The sequence below is a fragment of the Oryzias latipes genome, chromosome 16 (genome assembly GCF_053564925.1).
Source record: "Oryzias latipes strain Hd-rR chromosome 16, Olatipes_Hd-rR_3.1".
NCBI lineage: Eukaryota > Metazoa > Chordata > Actinopteri > Beloniformes > Adrianichthyidae > Oryzias > Oryzias latipes.
In genome coordinates this window covers 35,834,758-35,861,240 of record NC_136252.1, presented here as the reverse complement: position 1 = coordinate 35,861,240, position 26,483 = coordinate 35,834,758, and the positions used below count along the sequence as shown (strand labels likewise).

Below are 26,483 nucleotides of genomic sequence, written 5' to 3'. Positions count from 1 at the left end.
CCAGAAGTGGGAGAACGTCAACATTTGGTGGCCATGGTAACTAACCTGTCCTGATGTCAGTCCCAGCAGGTCACTTACCTGCTGAGTCCGACTCAGGTGAGACGTCTTCCCCAGCAGGAACCTCAGTGAAGAAGTCCCTCAGACTTCACTTCAAGAAGCCGGATCAGAACTTCGTGGACCTAGAACCACACTGTGATGGACGTAGATCACGAGCTTCTCGGGCCACATCAGGAGAAACTGGACCCGGTTCTCCTGCATTCAGACGTTCTACTGTCCGGCTTCATGCTGCGGATCAATCATGACCTCCACGTGACCTCACCCCGTGACCTCACCCCGTGACCTCCACCTAAAAGGAAGAACTGCCTAAAGCTGTCGGTGCGCTTCAACCGGCTTCAGGACCAACACCTCCACCGACACGTTCAGATAAAAGTCCAAACCCAAATACTTTATTGAAGCAGAACTAAAGAGTCCAAACACTCCAGTGTCGGATCAGTACAGTAAAAGAAACCCAGAACTAACATCAAAGAAAACTGGACCCGGTTCTGGACAGCAGCCGGTCAGAGAAGCTGTCAGGAACAACTAATTGCTTGAGGCCCGTCTCAGCGGCGCCGCGGCGGACTGAAACAGGGACAGCCGAAGGGGGGGGTGCGGTTCGGCTCTAAGGCACCAGAGGAGAACGGGTCCAGATGTGAGTTCAAAGAGCCGTTGGTCACAGAACCGGAGTCGCAGCAGGGTGTGACGGTACCAAAGCGGACCCGGTTCACAGCAGCAGCACTTCCTGCTGAAGCCCTGCAATCTCAGAACCGGGTCGCAAAATCCAGTGGAACAGAACTTTCATGAAAACTAAAGGTGAAGACGAACAGCGCCCTCTGGAGGCGGAGTCTCTCCTCCTGGCAGACGTCGCTGCAGGCGGCAGAGTGGGCGGGGCATCGGGTTAAAATGACCAGTTAAAACCTAGAAAAGGTGGACGTCTCCTGTGATGATGTCACCGCCACAGGCCGGACCCGCGGCGCCGTCAGCTGATTCAAAGATCAAAGGAAGAGGAGCTTTGGTTGAAGGGGGCGTTTGTCCAGGTACACCTCCACCTGGGCTGGATGGTCCCAGAAACACGGGGGGGGGGGCAGTTAGTGGTCATCGCCTCAGAAGTGACCGGTATAAAAGGGCGACGGCCACGTGTGCACGTGCCGTGTGCCGTCATCGAGGCGCGGAGCCGCTCGGCGGCAGGAAGGTGCAGTTCAAGGTGCAGCTGCAGATCAGGGAAATCTCCCAGCAGCCATTGCAGTCAAATCCAGTCAGCTGATGTGGGGGGAGGGGGGCCCTCAGCAAACAGTCTGCAGTGTGAGGAGGCGGAGCCGCCAGCTGCACCTGTGAGAGGGGAGGGGTGCAGCTCGGCGTCATACCTCCAGGAATATGTCGGTGGGGGGGCTCCTCTGTGCTCCTCGCACCCGCTCCACCTTCTTGATGAGCTCGGAGACGATGCACACGGTTGAGGTGAGGGCCACCAGGAACAGGAGGTCTGGGGGGGACACAGAGCCGCCGTTCAGTTTCTGCAGATCACCTGGTGGAGCCAGCTGTCGGACCGGTTAGAACCGCCGGCTAGAACCAACCAAACCCGCCGCCTAAGCGTCTCCTGCCTTCCTAAAGGCTGGACTCTCCTGACCACCTGCTGCTGTTTCCGTCTCCTCCGTTTTACCGGCTCAGGAGTTGTTTGAAGTGAGACACGAGGAGCTTCAGACCAAAGGAGACTCTGCAGATGTTTCCGGTTCTCCTTTGGTCCTCGTGTCTCACTTCAAACATTCAGACATCAGGAGCTTCAAACCTAAATTCTGCTTCTGCTGAGGCTGAATTTCAGGTTTCATCACCTTTGAGCCCAAATCCTCTAAGGAAATTTCAGCTTAAAAGGTTTCCGTCTGGGACATAACCTCATAAAAACCAGGTTCTGGTTGAGCGGGGTTTCTGACCGTGCACCAGCAGCAGGTGATGGGATGGGGGGGCCACAGCCGCTGGTCTTACCGAAGACGCTGAGGCTCTCCGTCTGGAAGACGCTCTGCAGGGGGGGGAAGTAGATGACGAGCAGCTGACCCATGAGGGAGGCCAGGACGGCGTAGCAGAAGGTCCGGTTGCTGCACAGCCCGATCTCATGGACCATCCGGGTCTGGGGACAGCCGCACACGGCGTCAGCAACCGGAAAGGCGCTCCCGCTGGAGCTTCAGAGGGGGCGGGGCTTACCTGTGAGCGCGAGCTCAGAGCGTTGAACATGTCGAACAGGACGAAGCAGGTGAAGGTCATGGTGGTGTCTCGAGGCGTGATCACGTTGTCCTGCAACTGGAACAGGAACAGGAAGTCAGCACGGGAGCGGGTCTGCGGCGGCGCCCCGAGCGGCGCTGCTCACCTCTCTCCAGAAGACGAACAGAGTCCCGCAGACGATGATCATGGCCGACACCAGGACCTTCGCGATGAGGCCGCGCGTGATGATGCTGTCTTTGACGTTGCGGGGGGGTTTCCGGATCACGTCACGGTCCACAGGCTCCACCCCCAAACTGCCAACAGGTTCATGGGATTAGAGCGCGTCCAGCTGGTCTCTCTACCTGCAACAGCTAATAACCTCAGCGTTCATGAGGAATTTCAAAATAAAAGCACTTTAGAGAAGGGGGGGCGGGGCAGACTTTGTTGTCATGGTGACATGTTCCACACCCATTGACATTCCAGAACAATGAAGAACTATAAGAACTACAAAGGTGAGAGAACTACGATCTGATGGTCCAGGAAGAACCGTCGGTGTTTGTTTACAGACGCCAGGAGAGAGCGGCGGCGGGAAACCTCTGGACGGGGTTAGGGGCAGGAAGCTGATTGGCTGTGGCGACCTCTGAAGGGAAACGCCCAGAGGGGAAGAAAAAGAGGAGGGAGGGAGGATGCGTCCCCAAAACAGACGAACATGAGGTGTTCATGCTGGGGCTTTTTCTGTTTCCACCCATCTGGGTTTCCTGGGTTCTTAAATCATTTATGTCAAAAAACATTCATAAATTAAATCCAAATATTTTTGGGTAAAAACAAAATACATTCAATAAAATATTTAGAAAAACAAAAAATTGTTTTTCAAGACTTTTTATTCAAACATTTTTTTTGTCTTTCTTTCTAAATAACTTCTTCTTTTCCATTTATTCACTGAATGCAGTCCACTTTCATTCCCTACAGCTTATTTATGGAAAAATAATCTAAATTTTGTCGAAACTTTAGAGAAAAACTGCCTTCCAGCTGTTTGTTCTGCATGCTGTTGTCTCACATCTGCAAACCGAACACCACACACAACCCTGACGCTGCTGCACGGACTACACTTCCCAGGATGCAGCTGTACCTCTGAGCCGGCGGTCCGTCCATGATGATATTGATCCACAGGATCTGCATGGCGTTCAGAGGGTTGGGGAAGTTCATCAGCGTTGCCAAGGAGATGAGGGTGAGAGCTGCGATGCTCCTGACCGCCAGCAGGGGAACACAGAGAAGGCGGGGTCAGAGGGCGGGGGGAGAACCTGAGGCAAAGGGGGGCGGAGCTCTGACTCACGTGCTCAGCTGGAAGCGGACAAAGTTTTTGATGTTGTTGTAGATCCCTTTTCCCTCCTCGATGGCAGACCTGCAGGCAGATCAGGAAGTGAGGAAAACCCGTCTGAACGGGAAACGCCAAAACCTGCGGACTCACATGATGGTCTGGAAGTCATCATCCACCAAGATCATGTCTGCCGCCTCCTTGCAGACGTCCGTGCCCGTCTGGCCCATCGCCACGCCGATGTCGGCGGCCTTCAGAGCCACGGCGTCGTTCACGCCATCCCCCGTCATGGCAACCACGGCGCCGAGGCTCTGCAGGGACTGGAGGGAGAAGCTGGGCAGGGTTACATTTTCCCATAAGTCTGCAGCGACTGCACACCCAAGGGCATGATGGGAGATGATGTTCAGGAGCTGCTACACAGGTGTTCTCCTGAACCTTGGAGGTTTCCTGATGGCGTTGGGCTGCTGGAAGGTCACCGCCACGCCCCAACGCCATCCGGAAACAGAACAAAGCATCTCTGCGGCGACTCCACCCACCTTGACGATCTTTAGCTTATGTCGCGGGCTGGCTCGATAAAACACAGCGATCTGCGGGGAGAGGGCGGAGTCTGTGTTAATGACACACCCCCCGTACTCCCAAACACGGGCTGCTGGGGTGTGGAGGCTTACTCTGAGGACGACGTGCGAGAGCTGCTGCAGGTCCAGATGGTCCACCTCCTCTCCCGACAGACTCTGGCATCCTTTGGAGAGGAGGCCCAGGCGGCTGGCTGCAGGAGGCGCAGAGGAGAACGTGAGGAACCAGAGGAGGATGAAGAACTGCTGGCTCCAGAACACTCTCACCTATGGACATGGCGGTCTCCTGAGAGTCTCCGGTGATCATCTTGACTGTGACTCCAGAGCTGGTGAGCGCGCTGATGGCCTCTTTCACTCCTTCTCTGGGGGGGTCCATGATGCCCGCCAGGCCCAGGAAGGTGAGGTTTCCCATCTGAGAGCCCGAGGCGAAGGCCAGCACTGAGGGGGGAGGGGGCAGTGAGCAGGAGAAAGGGTTCGGGGCCAACAGGAGGTCCTGGAGTTACCTCGCAGGCCGGAGGAGCCCATGTAGCTGATCTGCTGCTGGTAGAGCTCCCTCTGCTGGCTGTTGAGCGGCAGCGCCGCCCCTCTGCTGCTGTAGGAGCTGCAGAAGCGGACCACCTGCTCGAACGCCCCCTTCACGAAGTAAACCCCCGCCTTATCCTGCAGAGCAGACGCCTGTGAGCTGCGGCGGCGCGCCCCAAAACCGCCAGGACCACCCCCTCCTCACCTGCTGGGTGCGGTGAACGCAACGGACCGCCATCCACTTCTGCTCCGAGGAGAAGGGCTGCTCCTCCAGGCGGACGTACTCCTGCTGCACGCCCTCCAGCCCCATCTGCACACAGACGTCAGGCCTCAGCCCCAAACAGCAGAGCAAGGGGGGGGCGACCGCCTCAGACAGGGACACCGTGGGTTTGAATCCACAGAGGGATCAAACAAAGACCTAAAGCCTCTTTGGACTGTGACCACTCCATCAGGATGGGGGGGTCAGGCAGTGAGCAGACGCACCTCCCACCCCACAGCTTCCCCTGAGGTCACGTGGTGATGTCATCAGGACCCATGGCAGGAGTGCATGCTGTGATCGCCCTGATGAGCCTTTGCTTTAGATATGAAGGTGTGGGGGGGCTGAGCTCAGACTGGAGGGTTTAGGCTGCACCTGAATATTTGGGGAAGGTCCAGGAGGCCCTGAAGCTCTGAAGCCTGTAGGAGTAGAGGAGGGGTTTACCTTCATGGCGAGGGCGACGAGCGCGCCCTCGGTGGGACGGCCCAGCAGGTTGTTGTTCCTGATGACCGAGTCGTTACACACACAGCCGGCCTGAGGACAAACCAAAACCTCCTTCAGATCTGTACGGGTGAAGCGCTCCAACAACACCTCAGGAAATCCTGGGGGGTCAAGAGTCTAGTGTTTGAATCTTAAGCTGGATGAGTTCCGTCACCTCCACGATTTTGCTGATTGAAGGGCAGGAGAATCCCTGGACAACCTCTCCGCTCAGTAAAACCTCTCCGGCTCCGTTGTAGCCCACGCCGGTAACCTGCCAGACGAAAACCAGGGCACAAATCACCTCAGTGAAGGTTTTTACAGGTGTAGAACCGTCTTCAGAGTAACGATAAGGAACTTCTGGTCGGTTCCCACCTCGGCGTGGAGGCCGTCTGCCGTGAACAGCTGCGTGACGGTCATCTCGTTCTTGGTGAGAGTTCCTGTTTTGTCTGAGCAGATGACGTTGCAGCAGCCTGAAGGGGAAGCAGAGGCTGAGGTTGAACACCTTCACGGGGAAAGCCCCGCCCCCACCACAGCGTTTCCTCTAACAGGAAGGGTGAACACATAAACATAGTCGTCTGGGGCGCCATACCCAGAGTTTCTACGATGGGCAATTTCTTCACGATGGCCCTCTTCTTCACCATTCGCATCACGCCAAGCGCCAGCGTCACCGTGACCACGATGGGCAGACCCTCGGGAATAGCAGCCACTGCCAGACTGGAGGTACGGAGAGGATAAGAGCCCTGAAAGTCCACCATGACGCCCCATAACCGAGGGAGGAAGTGAGGCTACCTGACACCGATGGTGAACATGTCCAGAATCTTCTTCCCCTGCAGCCAGCCCACCAGCATGATGACCCCTGAAACAGAGCAGACGGCGATGAGCGGGACGCAGATCCAGGTCAGGAACCGTGGTCCAAGACTTACCAATGATGCAGAAGGAATAAAGGGACAACTGCTTCCCCAGGAGGTCCATGCTCTTCTGGAGAGGAGTCTTTGGAGCCTGAACACAAACAAGAACTACTGAGGAAACATCTGAAACATCTGAGCTGTAGAGGAAACATCTGAACTGTAGAGGAAACATCTGAGCTGTAGAGGAAACATCTGAACTGTAGAGGAAACATCTGAGCTGTAGAGGAAACATCTGAACTGTAGAGGAAACATCTGAACTGTAGAGGAAACATCTAAGCTGTAGAGGAAACATCTGAACTGTAAAGGAAACATCTGAACTGTAGAGGAAACATCTGAACTGTAGAGGAAACATCTAAGCTGTAGAGAAAACATCTGAGCTGTAGAGGAAACATCTGAACTGTAGAGGAAACATCTGAACTGTAGAGGAAACATCTAAGCTGTAGAGGAAACATCTGAACTGTAAAGGAAACATCTGAACTGTAGAGGAAACATCTGAGCTGTAGAGGAAACATCTGAACTGTAGAGGAAACATCTGAACTGTAGAGGAAACATCTAAGCTGTAGAGGAAACATCTGAGCTGTAGAGGAAACATCTGAACTGTAGAGGAAACATCTGAACTGTAGAGGAAACATCTGAACTGTAGAGGAAACATCTAAGCTGTAGAGAAAACATCTGAGCTGTAGAGAAAACATCTGAGCTGTACAGAAAACATCTGAGCTGTAGAGAAAACATGGCTCCCTTGCAGGGTTCCTCTGAGGAACGTTCAGATCTGCAGCTTCTTCGTGCGTTCTCTCTGGAACACAAACCTCCTCAGCTTGCATCATCTTGAAGATCTCCCCAAACTCAGAGTTCTCTCCTGTTCCGATGACGATGCCCTGAGGAACACACAGAACAGCGTCTCAAAGCCTTGAACTGCTGGTTCGGGATCAGTCCGGATCCAGAACAGACGGAGGGGTGCTGTGCCTACCTTGGCTTTCCCGCAGCGCACCAGCGTCCCCATGAAGGCGATGTTGCTGCGGGAGGCGATATCTCTGTTGGAAGCCGTGGGCTGGGGGGCGGTGGACTTGGAGCAGGGCGTGGTCTCTCCCGTTAGGCTGGACTCGTCCACCGACAGATCCAACGCCTGAAGGTCCAAACACAGGCCTCCATCAGAAACTCTGGTCCGGTTCTAGATTTCCCTTTAACCTCAGCCCCAAACATCTGTGTACCTCGAACAGGCGCAGGTCTGCAGGGACCCTCTCCCCCACTGACAGGCACACCGTGTCCCCAGGAACCAGGTCCCGGGCCAGCATCTGCTCCAGGCGCCCCTCCCTGATGCTGGGGGGTGGAGACAGGTGAACGGTCAGACTTCTTCCTGACTTACAGTGGTGAGCTCACAGCTAAATGAGGACCTCCATGAGGGTCAGGAACTTCAGCTAAAGTGAGGCGGAGAAGTTGATGAGCTGCTCCTCCATGAGGAAATGGAGGCGGCTGGACACTGAGCTTCTGCGGGGGTTCAAACCCTCAAGAACAAGCCAGAACATCTCAGATCCTCTAGGAGGTCCTTCAAAGAAATAAAAGGCAGGAACCCTGATGGAAGGCGTTATAAGAGGACCAAAACGCTAACAATGGAATAAAAACAGACTAAACAGAAAAAAAAAACCCAGACCAGAGGTCCAGGATCCTCTGAAAGGCAGCTAAAGAATCCAGTCTGGATCCAGAAAGAGTTCTCCATCAAAGACAGAGAGCTGGATCATAAGAAAGAACCCGCCAGAACTTCTTCCTGTTCTTCATGAATTGAAACAAACTAGAAGAAGCTCAGGTTCTCATTGATTCTGTGGATTGAGAGTCCCGGTTCTGATGGTTTCTCTAGATTTCAGAACTTCATGATCTTCTTCAGACCTTTTCAGTCAGCACATCTTCAGTGGTTGCTTAGCCAGAACTTCTCGAAGTCTCTTTGGACTTCCAGAACTCCCTGAACGAGCATCAGGAACATCTTTCTGTGGATCTTCAGCTTTTCGTTTCGGTTCCAACCCGACTTTACAGAGATGTTCAGATTCAATCTGATGAAGATGTTCTTCTGAACTCAGCAGAGTCCATCGTGGTGTTCCACAGGGCTCTGTGCTCGGTCCAGTCCAGTTTCTTCCATCAGCTGCCCTCATGCAGCAGCAAACATGTCCATCCTTCTGCTGATGATACTCTGATATACGGATCCATTCAATCAGCTGAAGTCTCCAGTTCTCCAGACTTCCAGCAGGTCTGACACATTTAAGGACTTGGATTCTACTGTTCTTGTCCTGAACTCTGATCTAACAGAGGCTGATGTTCCTGGACCTTCAGGGATCCACTTGGTACCAACAGAATCTACCTGGACCACATTGAAGACCAAAAACTCTCCCACAAGTCCAGATTCTAGAACTTTCTTTTATCTCAGCAATATTTCTAGGATCAGGAACATCCAGTCTCTGAAGAACAGAGAAATGTGTTCCTGTGTGTTCCTTCAGGATCAGACTGCCGTTGTTCTCTACCTGAAGAACATTTCAGGTCATGTGACTGTAGAACAGAAAAAACTCACCAGTGACATTCTGGAGGAACCAACTTCCCCAGTTCCTCTAAAGACTTCTCTGAACGATACTCCTGAAAACAGACAACACGAGATGAAAGCAGCACCAAACACACACACACACACACACACACGTCTTCACACTCACATCTACACACACATATGCGTCTACACACACACATCTAAAGACTCACATCTACACACATAGACGCACCTGCACGAAGGCGACCGTCACCACGATGATGATGGCCTGAGGAACACAAACAGAACCTTCTCATTACTGCTGGAGGTGACGGGAAAAGAGGTTCCTCTCTAGTCTGGATGGTTCTGTGTGTGACGCTCCAGATTGTTCTGGACGGTCCACCTTCACTCTGATGACACTGAGATGAAGCTTCACACACACATCACTCAACTTCCTGCTCTGTCGTCACCGTGGCAACAGTCAGGAGAAGCCTTGAAGGCTTCCTGAGCCCCGTGGAGGCGTCCACCCCCTAACCTGAGTGTGGAAAGGCAGCGTACCACGGTGATGCTGATGGCGTCGTCAAACTGGCGCATGAGGACGCTGATGACGGCGGACGCCAGGAGCAGCAGGATGAGAGGGTCCTTGAACTGCAGAGACAGGAGAAGGAAAAGCTTTAGAGCTGCAGCTCCCCATCAGAGGAGAAAAAGACGGCCCCCCCCGGCTCTGCAGGGGGGGTACCAGTCACGTTCTTCTGTCCTTAACCGTCAGCAGCATCTCACCTGGGACATGTACTTCCTCCACAGCGGCTCATCCTCACTGATGTCAAACTCGTTCCAGCCGTGGTACGCCCTCCTCCGGCACACCTCCTCCTGGGTTAGCCCCCCCTGCAGGTCGGCCTGTTGGCAGCAGAGGAGGGGGGTCAGGATGGCGAAGTGTTTGGTGAAGGGTGAGGAGCAGCAGAGCAGACGTTTGTCCTCTCTGAGGACTTCATGGGTCTCAGTCTCACAGCCCCACAGGCCATGGATGTGTGTTCACATGCACATGCCTCACGTGCACGTCTGAGAGATCTGATGCAACAAAACCCTCTGATGTGATCACATGACAAGCCTTCATTAGCGTGTTTCTCTGATCCGTCACGTTGGATCTCTGCAGGGATGCTTTGTCCAGACGCTGAGGAGGTCTGGACGGCGCTCTTCATCCTCATTTTCACAGCAGAACAAACTGAAACCAGAACTGGAAGCTGACCACCTGAGCGGTTTCTGTGGCGCGTCAGTACCGTACCTGCAGGGTGCACACTACTTCATTAACCGGGAGTTCACTGGCTCTTCTGGAGGTCAGAACAGGAACCATGTTCTCATCTTCACTGCAGGGTTGGCTCTCAGAATGCTGGAAGACAAACGAAGAAGACATCTGAGAGAGGTTCTGCTGGTTCCAGACAGTTCTCTGCTCTGAGGGTTTCTACTGTTTCCATGTAGTCAAGATCTGAATCTCATCTGACCGCTCAGTCCAGACGTGGAGGACGATTATGGACACAGACGCACCCATCCACCAGGGTGGAGGAGAACTCAACCTAGATGTGTTGCTACAGGATGGATGCTTCACCCATCAAGAGGTGCTGATCTTCAGGGAAGAGCATGAAAGAACCACAGCTGTGCCCCCCCTCCCCCCTCACAGAGCGGGGGTCTTTGATGTGCAGAACACATCCAGATCTGCACTGATGGGACTTCAGCTTCACATCTTCAGTCATTGGTGGAAGCAGCGCTGAGGTCACAGCAGGACATCCCATCAACAACACTGAACTAAACAAGCAGCTATACACAACAAACCCAGAACCCAGGAAGAAAACTTATCAACACCGTTACCCACAATGTTCTTCACCCACTTCTGGAAAGGTTATTACATTTATTATAATTTTTATTTAGGAAAACACACTTTACTTTGATGACTGGTTTGTAAAGTTGACTAATCACAAAACAGATTTCACCGACTATTCCCTCACCGCCTCAAAAAGCCTCAAAAGCTGCTGAATGGAGAACGCAGAAGGGGGGTGGAGCATTGAGGATGGAGCATTGGGGGTGGAGCATTGGGGCGGAGCATTGGGGTGGAGCATTGATGGTGGAGCATTGATGGCGGAGCATTGGGGGTGGAGCATTGATGGTGGAGCATTGGGGGTGGAGCATTGAGGGTGGAGCATTGGGGGTGGAGCATTGAGGACGGAGCATTGGGGGTGGAGCATTGGGGGTGGAGCATTGAGGGCAGAGCATTGAGGGTGGAGCATTGTGGGCGCAGCATTGGGGGCGGAGCATTGGGGGTGGAGCATTGGGGGTGGAGCATTGAGGGTGGAGCATTGAGGGTGGAGCATTGTGGGCGCAGCATTGGGGGTGGAGCATTGAGGATGGAGCATTGGGGGTGGAGCATTGGGGGTGGAGCATTGAGGGCAGAGCATTGGGGGTGGAGCATTGAGGGCGGAGCATTGGGGGTGGAGCATTGAGGGCGGAGCATTGGGGGTGGAGCATTGAGGACGGAGCATTGGGGGTGGAGCATTGAGGATGGAGATTTGAGGGCGGAGCATTGGGGGTGGAGCATTGAGGGCGGAGCATTGAGGGCGGAACATTGGGGGTGGAGCATTGAGGGCGGAGCATTGGGGGTGGAGCATTGAGGATGGAGCATTGAGGGCGGAGCACTGGGGGTGGAGCATTGAGGACGGAGCATTGGGGGTGGAGCATTGGGGGCGGAGCATTGAGGGCAGAGCATTGAGGGTGGAGCATTGAGGGTGGAGCATTGTGGGCGCAGCATTGGGGGCGGAGCATTGGGGTGGAGCATTGATGATGGAGCATTGATGGCGGAGCATTGGGGGTGGAGCATTGATGGTGGAGCATTGGGGGTGGAGCATTGAGGATGGAGATTTGAGGGCGGAGCATTGGGGGTGGAGCATTGAGGGCGGAGCATTGAGGGCGGAACATTGGGGGTGAAGCATTGAGGGCGTAGCATTGGGGATGGAGCATTGAGGGCGGAGCATTGGGGGTGGAGCATTGGGGGCGGAGCATTGAGGGCAGAGCATTGAGGGTGTAGCATTGATGGTGGAGCATTGATGGCGGGGCATTGGGGGTGGAGCATTGATGGTGGAGCATTGGGGGTGGAGCATTGAGGGTGGATCATTGAGGGTGGAGCATTGAGGGTGGAGCATTGGGGGTGGAGCATTGAGGATGGAGCATTGAGGGCGGAGCATTGGGGGTTGGAGCATTGAGGACGGAGCATTGAGGGCGGAGCATTGGGGGTGGAGCATTGAGGGCGGAGCATTGAGGGCGGAACATTGGGGGTGGAGCATTGAGGGCAGAGCATTGAGGGTGGAGCATTGTGGGCGCAGCATTGGGGGCGGAGCATTGAGGGCGGAGCATTGGGGGTGGAGCATTGGGGCGGAGCATTGAGGGCAGAGCATTGAGGGCGGAACATTGGGGGTGGAGCATTGAGGGCGGAGCATTGGGGGTGGAGCATTGAGGATGGAGCATTGAGGGCGGAGCATTAAGGGCGGAGCATTGAGGACGGAGCATTGGGGGTGGAGCATTGAGGATGGAGCATTGAGGGCGGAGCATTGGGGGTGGAGCATTGAGGACGGAGCATTGGGGGTGGAGCATTGAGGATGGAGATTTGAGGGCGGAGCATTGGGGGTGGAGCATTGAGGACGGAGCATTGGGGGTGGAGCATTGAGGATGGAGATTTGAGGGCGGAGCATTGGGGGTGGAGCATTGAGGGCGGAGCATTGAGGGCGGAACATTGGGGGTGGAGCATTGAGGGCAGAGCATTGAGGGTGGAGCATTGTGGGCGCAGCATTGGGGGCGCAGCATTGGGGGTGGAGCATTGGGGTGGAGCATTGATTGTGGAGCATTGGGGTGGAGCATTGGGGGTGGAGCATTGGGGTGGAACACTGATGGTGGAGCATTGATGGTGGAGCATTGGGGGTGGCGCATTGATGGTGGAGCATTGGGGGTGGAGCATTGGGGCGGAGCATTGGGGCGGAGCATTGAGGGTGGAGCATTGGGGGTGGAGCATTGAGGGTGGAGCATTGATGGTGGAGCATTGGGGGTGGAGCATTGGGGCGGAGCATTGAGGGCGGAGCATTGAGGGCGGAGCATTGATGGTGGAGCATTGGGGTGGAGCATTGAGGGTGGAGCATTGGGGGTGGAGCATTGGGGGTGGAGCATTGAGGGTGGAGCATTGGGGGTGGAGCATTGCGGGTGGAGCATTGATGGTGGAGCATTGATGGTGGAGCATTGAGGGCGGAGCATTGAGGGCGGAGCATTGAGGACGGAGCATTGGGGGTGGAGCACTGGGGTGGAGCATTGATTGTGGAGCATTGGGGTGGAGCATTGATGGTGGAGCATTGATGGTGGAGCATTGGGGGTGGAGCATTGACGGTGGAGCATTGACGGTGGAGCATTGGGGGTGGAGCATTGGGGGTGGAGCATTGGGGTGGAGCATTGGGGGTGGAGCATTGAGGGTGGAGCATTGATGGTGGAGCATTGATGGTGGAGCATTGGGGGTGGAGCATTGGGGTGGAGCATTGGGGGTGGAGCATTGATTGTGGAGCATTGGGGTGGAGCATTGGGGGTGGAGCATTGATGGTGGAGCATTGATGGTGGAGCATTGAGGGTGGAGCATTGGGGGTGGAGCATTGATGGTGGAGCATTGATGGTGGAGCATTGGGGGTGGAGCATTGATTGTGGAGCATTGGGGGTGGAGCATTGGGGGTGGAGCATTGATGGTGGAGCATTGAGGGTGGAGCATTGAGGGTGGAGCATTGGGGGTGGAGCATTGATGGTGGAGCATTGGGGGTGGAGCATTGGGGGTGGAGCATTGAGGGCGGAGCATTGATGTGGAGCATTGATGGTGGAGCATTGGGGGTGGAGCATTGGGGTGTTTACATTCTCAGTTTGTGCTGCACCAGTCTGATTCTTGTCCTTGTGATTCTGCTTTCGTTCTCCGTAGAACCGTCCTGCTCCGCTAACATTCTCTCTAATGCTGGAGTGTTTTGTTTTCCGCCACAGGAGACTGACTCCGCCCACACAAGTACTGACAGAAGTTTAAGTCCAGCAGAGTTTTTGTTTCCGTCCTGAATAGAGACCAGCTGGAACAGCCCTGCAGTCCCAATACTGCTCATGTGGGGCGCTGTTGTCCAAACATGGTTCCTGCCCCCCCAGGCTTTTTTCTCCGTGTTCTCGCCTCAGAGAACCTGCTGGGATCCAGCATCTCCCCTCTGAAAAGGACAATCCCAGCGTTTCAGCCTAAAGTCAGTATGGGGGGGGCTGTCCTCCACCCTCAGTGTTTCTCTTCTACTCCCAGTATTTCATAATCCGGTTTGACGGGGGGGCATCTCCGCCTCAGCGAAGGATCGGTTTCCCCCCCCCAGGTGAACAAACAGGAGGACCCGACACCCGTCAGGAGGAAGGAAACCTGAGCAGCCAGGAGAGCAGGATGCCGGTTCCACGCCACACGGATCTGCAGACAAATACTAGCAGCCGGGTGGGGGCTCCCTGTGAGCTGGGGGGCACGCCTTCACTGCCCAATGACCACTGATCACAAACAGGTGTGAGGAAGGAGCTGCTCCTCCTCCTCCAGCTGCCAAACCCCGGATCCTCGGTCCAAAGTCCGGCTCCTGTTCCGTGACGTGATGTGGAAACACGTGTTCCTGACGTGCTGCGCTGCAGAACAGCAGCAGTGATGAGAGAACGCTTCAGAACACGGGTCACACAACAGAACCTCCGTAGAATGTAGAACCATAGGTCAGCACCAAAACCCAGCAGCAAACATACAGGCGTGAACGACAGGTCTGTGATTATCACATGTACCTGTGTGCATCCGTGTGTGTGTGCATCCATGTGTGCGTGCGTGTGCGTTTGTGTGTATCCATGTGTGTGTGTGTGCATCCATGTGTGTGTATGTGTGCATTTGTGTGTATCCATGTGTGTGTGTGTGCATCCATGTGTGCGTGCGCGTGCGTTTGTGTGTATCCATGTGTGTGTATGTGTGCATTTGTGTGTATCCATGTGTGTGTGTGTGCATCCGTGTGTGTGTGTATGTGTGCATCTACGTGTGTGTGTATGTGTGCATCTACGTGTGTGTGTGTGCATCTACGTGTGTGTGTGTGTGTGCATCTACGTGTGTGTGTGTGTGCATCTACGTGTGTGTGTGTGTGTGCATCTACGTGTGTGTGTGTGTGTGTGTGTGCATCTACGTGTGTGTGTGTGTGTGCATCTACGTGTGTGTGTGTGCATCTACGTGTGTGTGTGTGTGTGCATCTACGTGTGTGTGTATGTGTGCATCTACGTGTGTGTGTGTGTGTGCATCTACGTGTGTGTGTGTGTGTGTGTGCATCTACGTGTGTGTGTGTGTGTGTGTGCATCTACGTGTGTGTGTGTGTGTGTGTGCATCTGCGTGTGTGTGTGTGTGTGCATCTGCATGTGTGTGTGTGTGCATCTACATGTGTGTGTGTGTGTGTGTGTGTGTGTGTGTGTGTGTGTGCATCTACGTGTGTGTGTGACACTGAACAGGTGTCCTGAGCAGAGGAGCTGCAGCCTCTTCCTCTTCAGCTCAGACAGAAGCGGGGATGTTCCTACGTTTCAGGTGAGGCGACGACGCTCCATCAGTCAGACTCCACCGAGGTTCCAGTCACTTCATGGTCTCCTGTGGAGACCCGGCTCTGGGTTCTGACCGGTTCCTGACCGGTTCAGCAGGGCTGCTGAGCTGATACACCGAGAGGATTGACACGATAAGCAGCTGATGGAGCTTAGAGCAGCATCCTGCTCTTTCCTGGCAGATATGCCCCCTGTGGGGCAGGAGGGGAACTGCAGACACATGGAGAAGGTCTGACATTTAAGCTGCTCTCCATGTTTGTTTCTACAGCAGACCGGCACAGAAGCATCGGGTCCAACATTTGTCCATGAGGGTGACGCCTCTGTTTCATTCTTCTGTATTTGCTGGAATGGCTAATAAAGGTTTAGAATTTGAAGGCGGGAATCATCATCTGAGGAGAAACCTTCACAAACATCTACACCTCAGATCCAGCAGCACTAGAGTCCTTCTTGTTGCTTAGCAACCTTTAGTAAATAACGTTTGTATGTATCTGCCAGTCAGTGACTTCCTTGTTTGAAGTACAACTTTATTGAAACTGTCAGCAGTTTACAAAGACGAGGAGAACCTGAGACACAGGAAGCCTTCTGGAAACTTGGGACGTGCTCGCCAAACGGAGGTCATGAGGCGTCTGTGTCCCTCATCAGGACAGCAGTGACCCCCCCCCCCCCCCCCCCCCCCACGCTTTCCCTGACCATCACAACTGCACTCAGATCGACTGACCTCTCCACTGCAGCATGATGCAAACAGACACTCAGACCCCAACCCCCCCAGACTTGCCTGCAGCTCCTGCTGCTCTGCACTTCCCTTTTCTTCGTCTGAACTCCTCACAGAGGAGGGACAGAGGAGGTGAAGCATGGCGACTCCAGAGAAGGTCAAGACCAGGAGAAGAACCCGAGCGACGCGTCCGAGCCGAGGATCAGGAAGCAAATGTTGACCAGAGAGTCAGCGGGAATCTGATACACCTGTCTGGACACGCCCCTCCCCGCCACTCCCTGCCACGTTTCCCTCCCAGGTGGCTGTCCACTGGGACACAGCAGTGAGGAGCTCCAGAACCAACAGAACCAGGACCCCCCCACCATGACTGTTGCTGCTGGAACAGAAACTGCAGAGACCCCCCACCCCTCCCTAATGGATAGTAGCAGCCATCAGATCAGATGATAACATCAAAACATGGGGAGGGGGGGGGGGGTCTGCAGTACATGGGGAGGTTTACTCCACCTTCCACTGAGAGGAGGAGAACCACAGGGAGGAGGTGCTGTAAGCTCCCTGTGTTTGGAGGAGAACCAAACATCCACAGAGTGAATCTGGGGGCGGCCGTGGTTCAGCGGTAGGGCGGTCAACCCATGATCGTAAGATTGCAGGTTCGATTCCCGCCTTGCACGCCCATGAGTCGAAGTGTCCTTGGGCAAGACCTTGACTCTAGTGGGAGGTTGGTGCCAGTGTTCGGCAGCGGAGCCGCCATCAGTGTGTGAATGTGTGTGTGACTGTAAAGCTTTGGGGCCTTGTAGGTAGAAAAGCGCTATATAAGTATATAAGTATATAAGTATATAAGTCTACGCCGTTTACCAATCTGTAGAAGCCGGAACCATAAAGAAATCTGGAACGGAAGACGCGGAAGTTACCGCTGAAAGCGGCTTTTGCGGCCAGACGGAAAGTATATCCGTGTTTATGAATGACTTATGACGTGAATAATTATGTCGCTCGAATGAATTAATTATTTCCAGGGAAAAATATAATTAATATGAGGGAACGAGATATTATTTTGTGGGAAGGAGATCTAGTTGATCTATTTTTCCATGTCGGAACACGGGCTCCATAATTTTATTCTACAAATGTTCAATAAAATAAATAAATGTGGGCAAAAGTCTCCAATGAAACCAATGCACACGTTTTGGGGATGTTCAAAGGAAGTTTTGAAATTATTATGGGATGGCCACATCACCTAAGGCTTGGTGGCCATTTTTTGTTAAAATGTTTGATTTTTCCCATTTTTCTCAAGTTTTGTTCAAGCAATTTTAACAAAACGTAATACAAGTCATTGGCTCTAGTCTACAACTGCTCCTGGTGTTTTGCTGACCTTTGACCTCAGGAGGAAGCTGTCAACTTGAATAAAAACAACAGCTTTATTAGCAGCTACAAATGAAAACTCATCTTCGGTCCAGACAGCAGAGCGTGAAAGAAGACAGGAAGGTGCAGGAGGCGGCTGTGGCTCAGAGAAGCCCCGCCCCCTGCAGCGCCCGCAGACAGTTCCACACCCACCTGCTGCCTCTGGCAGGTACACAGCAAAAGCAAACAAGCGGCTGACTGTGAGGTTCCTGACTCACACCTGAAGGCGCCGGAGCTTCTGGCAGGCTGCAGGTTCCCCAGTGCTGACCCCGAAGGAACCCAAAAACTAATGCTGAGAGGACGATGGGAGGGGCTGCATGCGCTAAACCCAAAAACTAAAGCTGACAATCAGAAAAAACAAAAACTAACATGCATTCTTTGAAGAACGGTTTAGTTTAAAAGGAGAAAACGTTCTTCTAACGTGTGCTACACACTTTCATCAGCAGAACCTCATATAAACATGAAGCTATCATGAGTTAGAACATTAAACTACAGGACCCAAGATCTGATTCACATTGTAAAACAGCGAGTTTTGAGATTCTGAGTTTTTGATTTGTTCAAAAACGACATTTAAGACGGAGAAGATCCTCAGAAAGAGGACTTTAGAACTGTTTTTATCAGTTTGTGGGAAAACAAAACACAAGAGGTTCTAAAGTACTAAAATCCTTAAAGCGTCTCCTCTCCTCTGGTATTTCCAAAATAGAAGCTAATCTTGTAGTTCTAAAGACTAAGCTGTAGTTTTAGTCAGCTTATGATGATAGTCATAACGTTAGCATGAATCAGGTTTAATCAAACTTCAGTTCCAGGCAGAAACTGTAGAAACCTGAAGAAAAGCCGCAAACAAGAACCCAGAGGACGACGTAGAAACCAGCATCCAGCAAACCAGCATCCACTTAATCAGAAACCAGCTAACCAGCATCCAGCTACGAAAAACCAGCTAACCAGCATCCAGCTACCAAAAACCAGCTAACCAGCATCCAGCTAACCAGAAACCAGCTAACCAGCATCCAACTACGAAAAACCAGCTAACCAGCATCCAACTACCAAAAACCAGCTAACCAGCATCCAGCTAACCAGAAACCAGCTAACCAGCATCCAGCAAACCAGCATCCAGCTAATCAGCATCCACTTAACCAGAAACCAGCTAACCAGCATCCAGCTACCAAAAACCAGCTAACCAGCATCCAGCTAACCAGAAACCAGCTAACCAGCATCCAACTACGAAAAACCAGCTAACCAGCATCCAGCTACCAAAAACCAGCTAACCAGCATCCAGCTAACCAGAAACCAGCTAACCAGCATCCAGCAAACCAGCATCCAGCTAATCAGCATCCACTTAACCAGAAACCAGCTAACCAGCATCCAGCTACCAAAAACCAGCTAACCAGCATCCAGCTAACCAGAAACCAGCTAACCAGCATCCAGCAAACCAGCATCCACTTAACCAGCATCCAGCTTACCAGCATCCAGCTTACCAGCATCCAGCAAACCAGCATCCAGCTTACCAGCATCCAGCTTACCAGCATCCAGCAAACCAGCATCCAGCTTACCAGCATCCAGCTAACCAGCATCCAGCAAACCAGCATCCAGCTAATCAGCATCCACTTAACCAGAAACCAGCTAGCCAGCATCCAGCTACCAAAAACCAGCTAACCAGCATCCAGCTAACCAGAAACCAGCTAACCAGCATCCAGCAAACCAGCATCCACTTAACCAGCATCCAGCTTACCAGCATCCAGCTTACCAGCATCCAGCAAACCAGCATCCAGCTTACCAGCATCCAGCTTACCAGCATCCAGCAAACCAGCATCCAGCTTACCAGCATCCAGCTAACCAGCATCCAGCAAACCAGCATCCAGCTAACCAGCCTCCACTTAACCAGAAACCAGCTAACCAGCATCCAGCTACCAAAAACCAGCTAACCAGCATCCAGCTAACCAGAAACCAGCTAACCAGCATCCAGCAAACCAGTATCCACTTAACCAGCATCCAGCTAACCAGCATCCAGCTTACCAGCATCCAGCTAACCAGCATCCAGCAAACCAGCATCCAGCTAATCAGCATCCACTTAACCAGAAACCAGCTAACCAGCATCCAGCTACCAAAAACCAGCTAACCAGCATCCAGCTAACCAGAAACCAGCTAACCAGCATCCAACTACGAAAAACCAGCTAACCAGCATCCAGCTACCAAAAACCAGCTAACCAGCATCCAGCTAACCAGAAACCAGCTAACCAGCATCCAGCAAACCAGCATCCAGCTAATCAGCATCCACTTAACCAGAAACCAGCTAACCAGCATCCAGCTACCAAAAACCAGCTAACCAGCATCCAGCTAACCAGAAACCAGCTAACCAGCATCCAGCAAACCAGCATCCACTTAACCAGCATCCAGCTTACCAGCATCCAGCTTACCAGCATCCAGCAAACCAGCATCCAGCTTACCAGCATCCAGCTTACCAGCATCCAGCAAACCAGCATCCAGCTTACCAGCATCCAGCTAACCAGCATCCAGCAAACCAGCATCCAGCTAATCAGCATCCACTTAACCAGAAACCAGCTAACCAGCATCCAGCTACCAAAAACCAGCTAACCAGCATCCAGCTAACCAGAAACCAGCTAACCAGCATCCAGCAAACCAGCATCCACTTAACCAGCATCCAGCTTACCAGCATCCAGCTTACCAGCATCCAGCAAACCAGCATCCAGCTTACCAGCATCCAGCTTACCAGCATCCAGCAAACCAGCATCCAGCTTACCAGCATCCAGCTAACCAGCATCCAGCAAACCAGCATCCAGCTAACCAGCCTCCACTTAACCAGAAACCAGCTAACCAGCATCCAGCTACCAAAAACCAGCTAACCAGCATCCAGCTAACCAGAAACCAGCTAACCAGCATCCAGCAAACCAGTATCCACTTAACCAGCATCCAGCTAACCAGCATCCAGCTTACCAGCATCCAGCTAACCAGCATCCAGCTTACCAGCATCCAGCTAACCAGCATCCAGCAAACCAGCATCCAGCTAACCAGCCTCCACTTAACCAGAAACCAGCTAACCAGCATCCAGCTACCAAAAACCAGTTAACCAGCATCCAGCTACCAAAAACCAGCTAACCAGAATCCAGCTAACCAGAAACCAGCTAACCAGCATCCACTTAACCAGCATCCAGCTTACCAGCATCCAGCTTACCAGCATCCAGCTTACCAGCATCCAGCTAACCAGCATCCAGCAAACCAGCATCCAGCTAACCAGCATCCAGCAAACCAGCATCCAGCTAACCAGCCTCCACTTAACCAGAAACCAGCTAACCAGCATCCAGCTACCAAAAACCAGCTAACCAGCATCCAGCTAACCAGAAACCAGTTAACCAGCATCCAGCAAACCAGTATCCACTTAACCAGCATCCAGCTAACCAGCATCCAGCTTACCAGCATCCAGCTAACCAGCATCCAGCTAACCAGCATCCACTTAACCAGAAACCAGCTAACCAGCATCCAGCTACCAAAAACCAGCTAACCAGCATCCAGCTACCAAAAACCAGCTAACCAGAATCCAGCTAACCAGAAACCAGCTAACCAGCATCCAGCAAACCAGCATCCACTTAACCAGAAACCAGCTAACCAGCATCCAGCTTACCAGCATCCAGCAAACCAGCATCCAGCTAACCAGAAACCAGCATCCAGCTAACCAGCATCCAGCTAACCAGAAACCAGCTAACCAGCATCCAGCTAACCAGCATCCAGCTAACCAGAAACCAGCTAACCAGCATCCAGCTAACCAGCATCCAGCAAACCAGCATCCACTTAACCAGAAACCAGCTAACCAGCATCCAGGTAACCAGCATCCAGCTAACCAGCATCCACCTAACCAGCATCCACTTGACCAGAAACCAGCTAACCAGCATCCACCTAACCAGCAAACCAGCTAACCAGAAACCAGCTAACCAGCATCCAGCTAAACAGAAACCAGCTAACCAGCATCCAGCTAACCAGCATCCAGCTAACCAGAAACCAGCTAACCAGCATCCAGCTAACCAGCATCCAGCTAACCAGAAACCAGCTAACCAGCATCCAGCTAACCAGCATCCAGCAAACCAGCATCCACTTAACCAGAAACCAGCTAACCAGCATCCAGGTAACCAGCATCCAGCTAACCAGCATCCACCTAACCAGCATCCAATTGACCAGAAACCAGCTAACCAGCATCCACCTAACCAGCAAACCAGCTAACCAGAAACCAGCTAACCAGCATCCAGCTAAACAGAAACCAGCTAACCAGCATCCAGCTAACCAGCATCCAGCTAACCAGAAACCAGCTAACCAGAAACCAGCTAACCAGCATCCAGCTAACCAGCATCCACTTAACCAGAAACCAGCTAACCAGCATCCAGCTACCAAAAACCAGCTAACCAGCATCCAGCTAACCAGCTAACCAGAAACCAGCTAACCAGAAACCAGCTAACCAGAAACCAGCTAACCAGAAACCAGCTAACCAGCATCCACCTAACCAGCTAACCAGAAACCAGCTAACCAGAAACCAGCTAACCAGCATCCAGCTAACCAGCATCCAGCTAACCAGCTAACCAGAAACCAGCTAACCAGAAACCAGCTAACCAGCATCCAGCTAACCAGCATCCAGCTAACCAGCATCCAGCTATCGTGTGGCTAACATGAGTATATTCGGCGAAAGCAGTGTTTCTCAAATGGGGGGGGGGGGGGGGGGTGCTGGGGGGGGGGGGGGGGGGGGGGACCCGAGGATCATGGAGTTGGTGTCAGTTATACCATGATCTTGATAAATGCTCCAATCTGATTCAAATGGGATAACACACGCCTAAAAAAGTAGTTCCGGTCACAGAGGATAAATGTTCTGTATCACTGCGCCGGCTTCTTTAAAACAACCTTTATCTTCATCAGGAGGAAACTTTCTCTCTGATCTGACCGTGCAGATCAGCATTTGTATCGCAACCATCCTCCGTGGACAGGAACTGCGCCGAAGCGTACGGAGGGATTCACAGTGACTGTGGCGGGAAAGACCGCAGTGTTCACTTTGAAAACGTTGGCAGCATGAAGCCAAAGAACTGAAGGTGTCACTTCACCGCGATGCAGCCTCTTCACGCCGATAAGCCGCTGAGTGTAAAGCGTGCTGAACATTCAGGACAAACATCCCGCCGTGAGAACGCCGCTAAAGTAAACCAGCGAGCACCATTAGCATCATGCAAGCAGGCGTTCCAAAGTGGTCAGGGCTAAAAGCCCCCCACCCTCGCAGAGGAGCTGGGGCTGCCGGCAGCATCAGATGAGGTCACCATGGATGAGGCCAAAATAAAAACCGTCCCTCTGAGGCCAGACGCATGCGGGACGGTCTTCAGGAACAGCTGATGAAGCACCTGACAGCAGCAAACATGTTTCTGTAGGTTTGCACGTCATCTGACTTTTTATTCATACGTCTGAGCTTCAGCTGAAGAGCTTTTCAAAACGTTAGACCGCTTCCTGCCTGAGACGGGGCAGAAGTGGAGAGGTGCAGGGGTATTTCCAGTGATGGTGCAGACTATGGCAGGGAGGACTAAAGGGCTTCATCAGGAAGATCTGCCCTAAAGCTGCGTGACTCTGAGAAGCTCTGGCATCCAGGCCCATTTCCTCTGAAGTAGATGAGGTCATGGATGAACTAAAAGCAAGAGACGGGCGCTGAACGTCAAGCTGCCACCAGGAACAGTCCTCCTGCCCCGAGCCTTTGAGCTCAGAGGGGCAATAAGAGTGTTGTAGGAGCAGAAAAATGTTGTGAGGAGAACCTCCCGGTCCATCTGAGGGACATCGTTGGAAAAGTAAAGGAACAGAAGCCGGACCAGTTCTCCTCCAGAGAGCCTGCAGTGGGACAGGAGGACCTGCATGGAGTCATCAACACTGCTGACTATGAGGCCACCTCAGTGATTCCATCAGCCAGGCAGCAGATCACACCCCTGATGGGATTCTTTCTAGGTACTCTCCAGAAAACAGTTCCCAGTATGAGGCTCCAGTTCCAGCTGGTTTCAGCTCTGCAGACGAGGACCAGTTCACTGACATCTGACTCCACACGGAGGCTGAGCCACGTCACAGACTCTGTGACTCTTGGGACAAAGGCTGAGTTATCTTTGTGGGACGGGCTTCTCCGCTGCACTGAAGACCAAGTCCGGGTCCCAGCAGCACTTAGGACTGAAGCAGCTTCAAACCCGCTTTGAGAAGCTGAGCATTGTAGCCATGAATGTATGGAAGCGATTCTGCAGCATAATTCAACATTAAAGTCAAAACCAGGAATGCTTTTTCATTTTCTAAATAAAGCTGCATCAAACGACTAAAAATTCAAATGAAAAAGCAATCCTTCAAAAGGTTTTTTCATTTGATTCAATTACTAAAGTTCTGTTTGAGTCTCACATGACAGACTTGGTGGCGTTGGGGAGTTTTGCTGCAACCTTTTTATGTTGTGACAGACTAAAAGTTGCAGACAGTAGCTTTGATATGTCCTCAGTGATGTCATCAGTGATGTCATCACTGATGTCATCAGTGATGTCATCAGTGAGCCAAACATCTTGATGTTTTTATGGCTGTAACAGAAATATGTCTGCTAACGATACGAACAAACAGAAAAGAAGCAGAGGAAGAAAACGTCTGAAAAGAAAGAAACATGAGCTTCTTTAAACAAAAAAAACAGATCTTCAGCAGAGAGGAAGAACCCCCCCCCCCCCCCCCCCCCCCTCCAACCCTCTAGGGCGGGGGGGCGACATCAAACTCCCAAAGTCCTGCTGATGTCTGGCGGAGTCTTTCTGTCTTCACACGGCGCTCAGCTTACAGATTCTCTGAAAGACCCAGTTCTGGTTTGACCTGCAGGACACGCCCCCCCATGACCCCATGACCCCATATTGGGTTTCAGACGAACACGTTTAGCTTCTTCCAACAGAACCTGAACGCGTCAGCAACACCACAGCAGCAACAGATGAAAAGACAACAACACAAAGGAGTGACGCAACTCTGACAGCTCCACACAACCAGCCAGAGCCCCCCCCCCCCGACATACGACTGTGACCTTCACAGGTACAGACTGCAGACATTTTTTTTTCTTTTCTTTAAAAAGACAACTTTACACATTTCATGGGCGCAGAGGGGGGCGCACATGCGACCCGCTACACTGAGAACAAGTCCCTTTGGACCACAGCAGACTGGAACAGAACCAGAGTCCATCCCGTCCTCCTCCTGCTTTACCCAGAGACTGATTTAAAGGCCCCCATAGGTTTAGTACCAGGGGCCCCTTTGGGGTCTTATTCCTGCATTTCTCATGCAGTAGGTGGCGCTCTTTCTACTGGTTTTCCATTCACCAATAGATGACGGTAGAACCCGTGGGAGCTAAAAGGGTTCTAACGCTTCCTGCTGTGGCGGCGTCCGCTTTCCTTTAGGAGGCGGGGTTAACCGAAGAAGAGCAATTCTGATCAACGAATGTCAGCTTCACTTGATTCTGCTCTTCATTGGCAGGTGGAGGGACCAAACGTCCCGCCCAATTCTACGTCGTTAGGATGATTTAAAGTGGGCGGAGCAAAGTGCAATCATCAGCATCATTGTGTCTTTTCAGAATCCATCAGGTGGTGTCAGGTCCAGCCTGTGGTTCCCCCCAGAGGCCAGCGGGTCTATCCGTCATGATCCTCCCCATACTCTGGCACAGATGAGTGAATCGTAGTAGAGCAGAGATGGTTCTGATGACCCCCCCCCCAAGGATCTGCTCTGACACTTCCGGGACTTCTCCAAGTCCGGATAGCAGACAAATCCCAGGATGCTTCCATGATCCAGGAGGGCTGGCCTGCAGTTCCTCCGGGGTTATATCACCCTTCAGAGAGGAGGAGGAGGAGGAGGAGCGGATCAGGCCCTCGACTCACCTTTGATAAACTGACGGGGACCGCCACCCCCGCCTGACAGGTGAGGTCCCGCCCACGAGGGCACGTGGGGTTGTGTCATGCCCACTTTGATTGAAAAGTCTCACCAACAGCAGAGTCACAATCGTCACGCGGCGCTCCAACATCTCCGGTCATCACATGACCTCACTTTAACCACAAACTAACTTTTTTTTCTCACCCTAACAACAAGCGCGTAGCCGCTAAGGTCACAGAATCCAGGACGGGTCAGCACGGGGCCCCGGGAGTGCGCGCCACCCCACCTGGGGACAGCCACCCGGAAGCGTCAGTCGCCGCTAACGAGTCGCGGAGGAGGCTCGAAGAAGCCGGGATCCGCCGGACGGCGCCCGCAGCCGCCGCGACGTAGGTTTGCGGGCGCCGGCCGGGACGCCGCTCCGGGCGGAGGGGAGCTCCCACACGCGGGGGGTGGAAGCAGCTTCATGTCGGGGGGAGAAAACCTACCAGCGGGTCCCGTTTCTTCATCATGTTCCGTCAAATCCCACCGAGGAGCAACCTTCTCTGCGGAAACACTGTCCACCATGTTCGCGTCACTGCCGGCGTTCACTTCCGCTGACTGCTTCACAATAAAGGCCGGAAGTGACGTCATGGTAGTGATGGGCTATTATTTTTCAGTGTTCTTAACATCATTAACATGAAAACCTTTTGGATTCATGACATAAGTTAACTCTCGCATTTCTATTATTCTATTTACTTATTTACTTCCCTCTGTGATTTGTTTATTAGGTTATTATTGATCAACAGTTTGTTGAAAAAATGTAAATTACTTATAATTTTGTTCTCAATAGTAAAGAATTTCAAAAGGTCCAAACAGTGTTGTTTTCTGTGTAGAACTGTATTTAATTCTTGTCTTTTATTGTTATAAATGTTGTATTTTTGTATTGCAAATGTTCAATAAAAAAGTATTTGTGACGTGACCAACATTCAGGTGAAGGTGTTCGTCTTCAGATAAGAAATTCTTTATTGATCCTCCTTTATAATGTCAGATGTCATCTTTCTGGTTTCCAATCATTTTTCTGCTCACTCTTTTGGTTTT

At 52.5% G+C, this 26,483-nt stretch overlaps 1 protein-coding gene across 3 annotated transcripts; it reads right to left on the bottom strand.

Annotated features, from left to right (window-relative positions):
* Window positions 1-424: 424 nt before the first annotated feature.
* atp2c1 (ATPase secretory pathway Ca2+ transporting 1) lies at window positions 425-26,042 on the bottom strand. Of its 3 annotated transcripts, none has more exons than XM_023964679.2 (27): window positions 25,892-26,042; window positions 10,065-10,169; window positions 9,563-9,679; window positions 9,341-9,430; window positions 9,036-9,071; window positions 8,834-8,895; window positions 7,488-7,596; window positions 7,247-7,402; window positions 7,086-7,154; window positions 6,295-6,370; window positions 6,161-6,227; window positions 5,961-6,085; window positions 5,744-5,841; window positions 5,547-5,642; window positions 5,336-5,425; window positions 4,841-4,945; window positions 4,617-4,773; window positions 4,381-4,551; window positions 4,210-4,307; window positions 4,078-4,128; window positions 3,695-3,861; window positions 3,560-3,628; window positions 3,356-3,472; window positions 2,393-2,540; window positions 2,230-2,325; window positions 2,014-2,155; window positions 425-1,516 (listed from the first exon to the last, which is right to left on the bottom strand). In XM_023964679.2, the coding sequence occupies exons 1-27, from the start codon at window positions 25,913-25,915 to the stop codon at window positions 1,395-1,397; spliced, it is 2,763 nt and encodes a 920-aa protein (XP_023820447.1). In that variant the 5' UTR covers window positions 25,916-26,042; the 3' UTR covers window positions 425-1,394. The 3 variants fall into 3 exon arrangements, with proteins under 3 accessions (XP_023820447.1, XP_078789828.1, XP_078789829.1); XM_078933702.1 differs by lacking the exon at window positions 25,892-26,042 and adding an exon at window positions 16,191-16,336; XM_078933703.1 differs by lacking the exon at window positions 25,892-26,042 and adding an exon at window positions 15,398-15,814.
* Window positions 26,043-26,483: the final 441 nt, after the last annotated feature.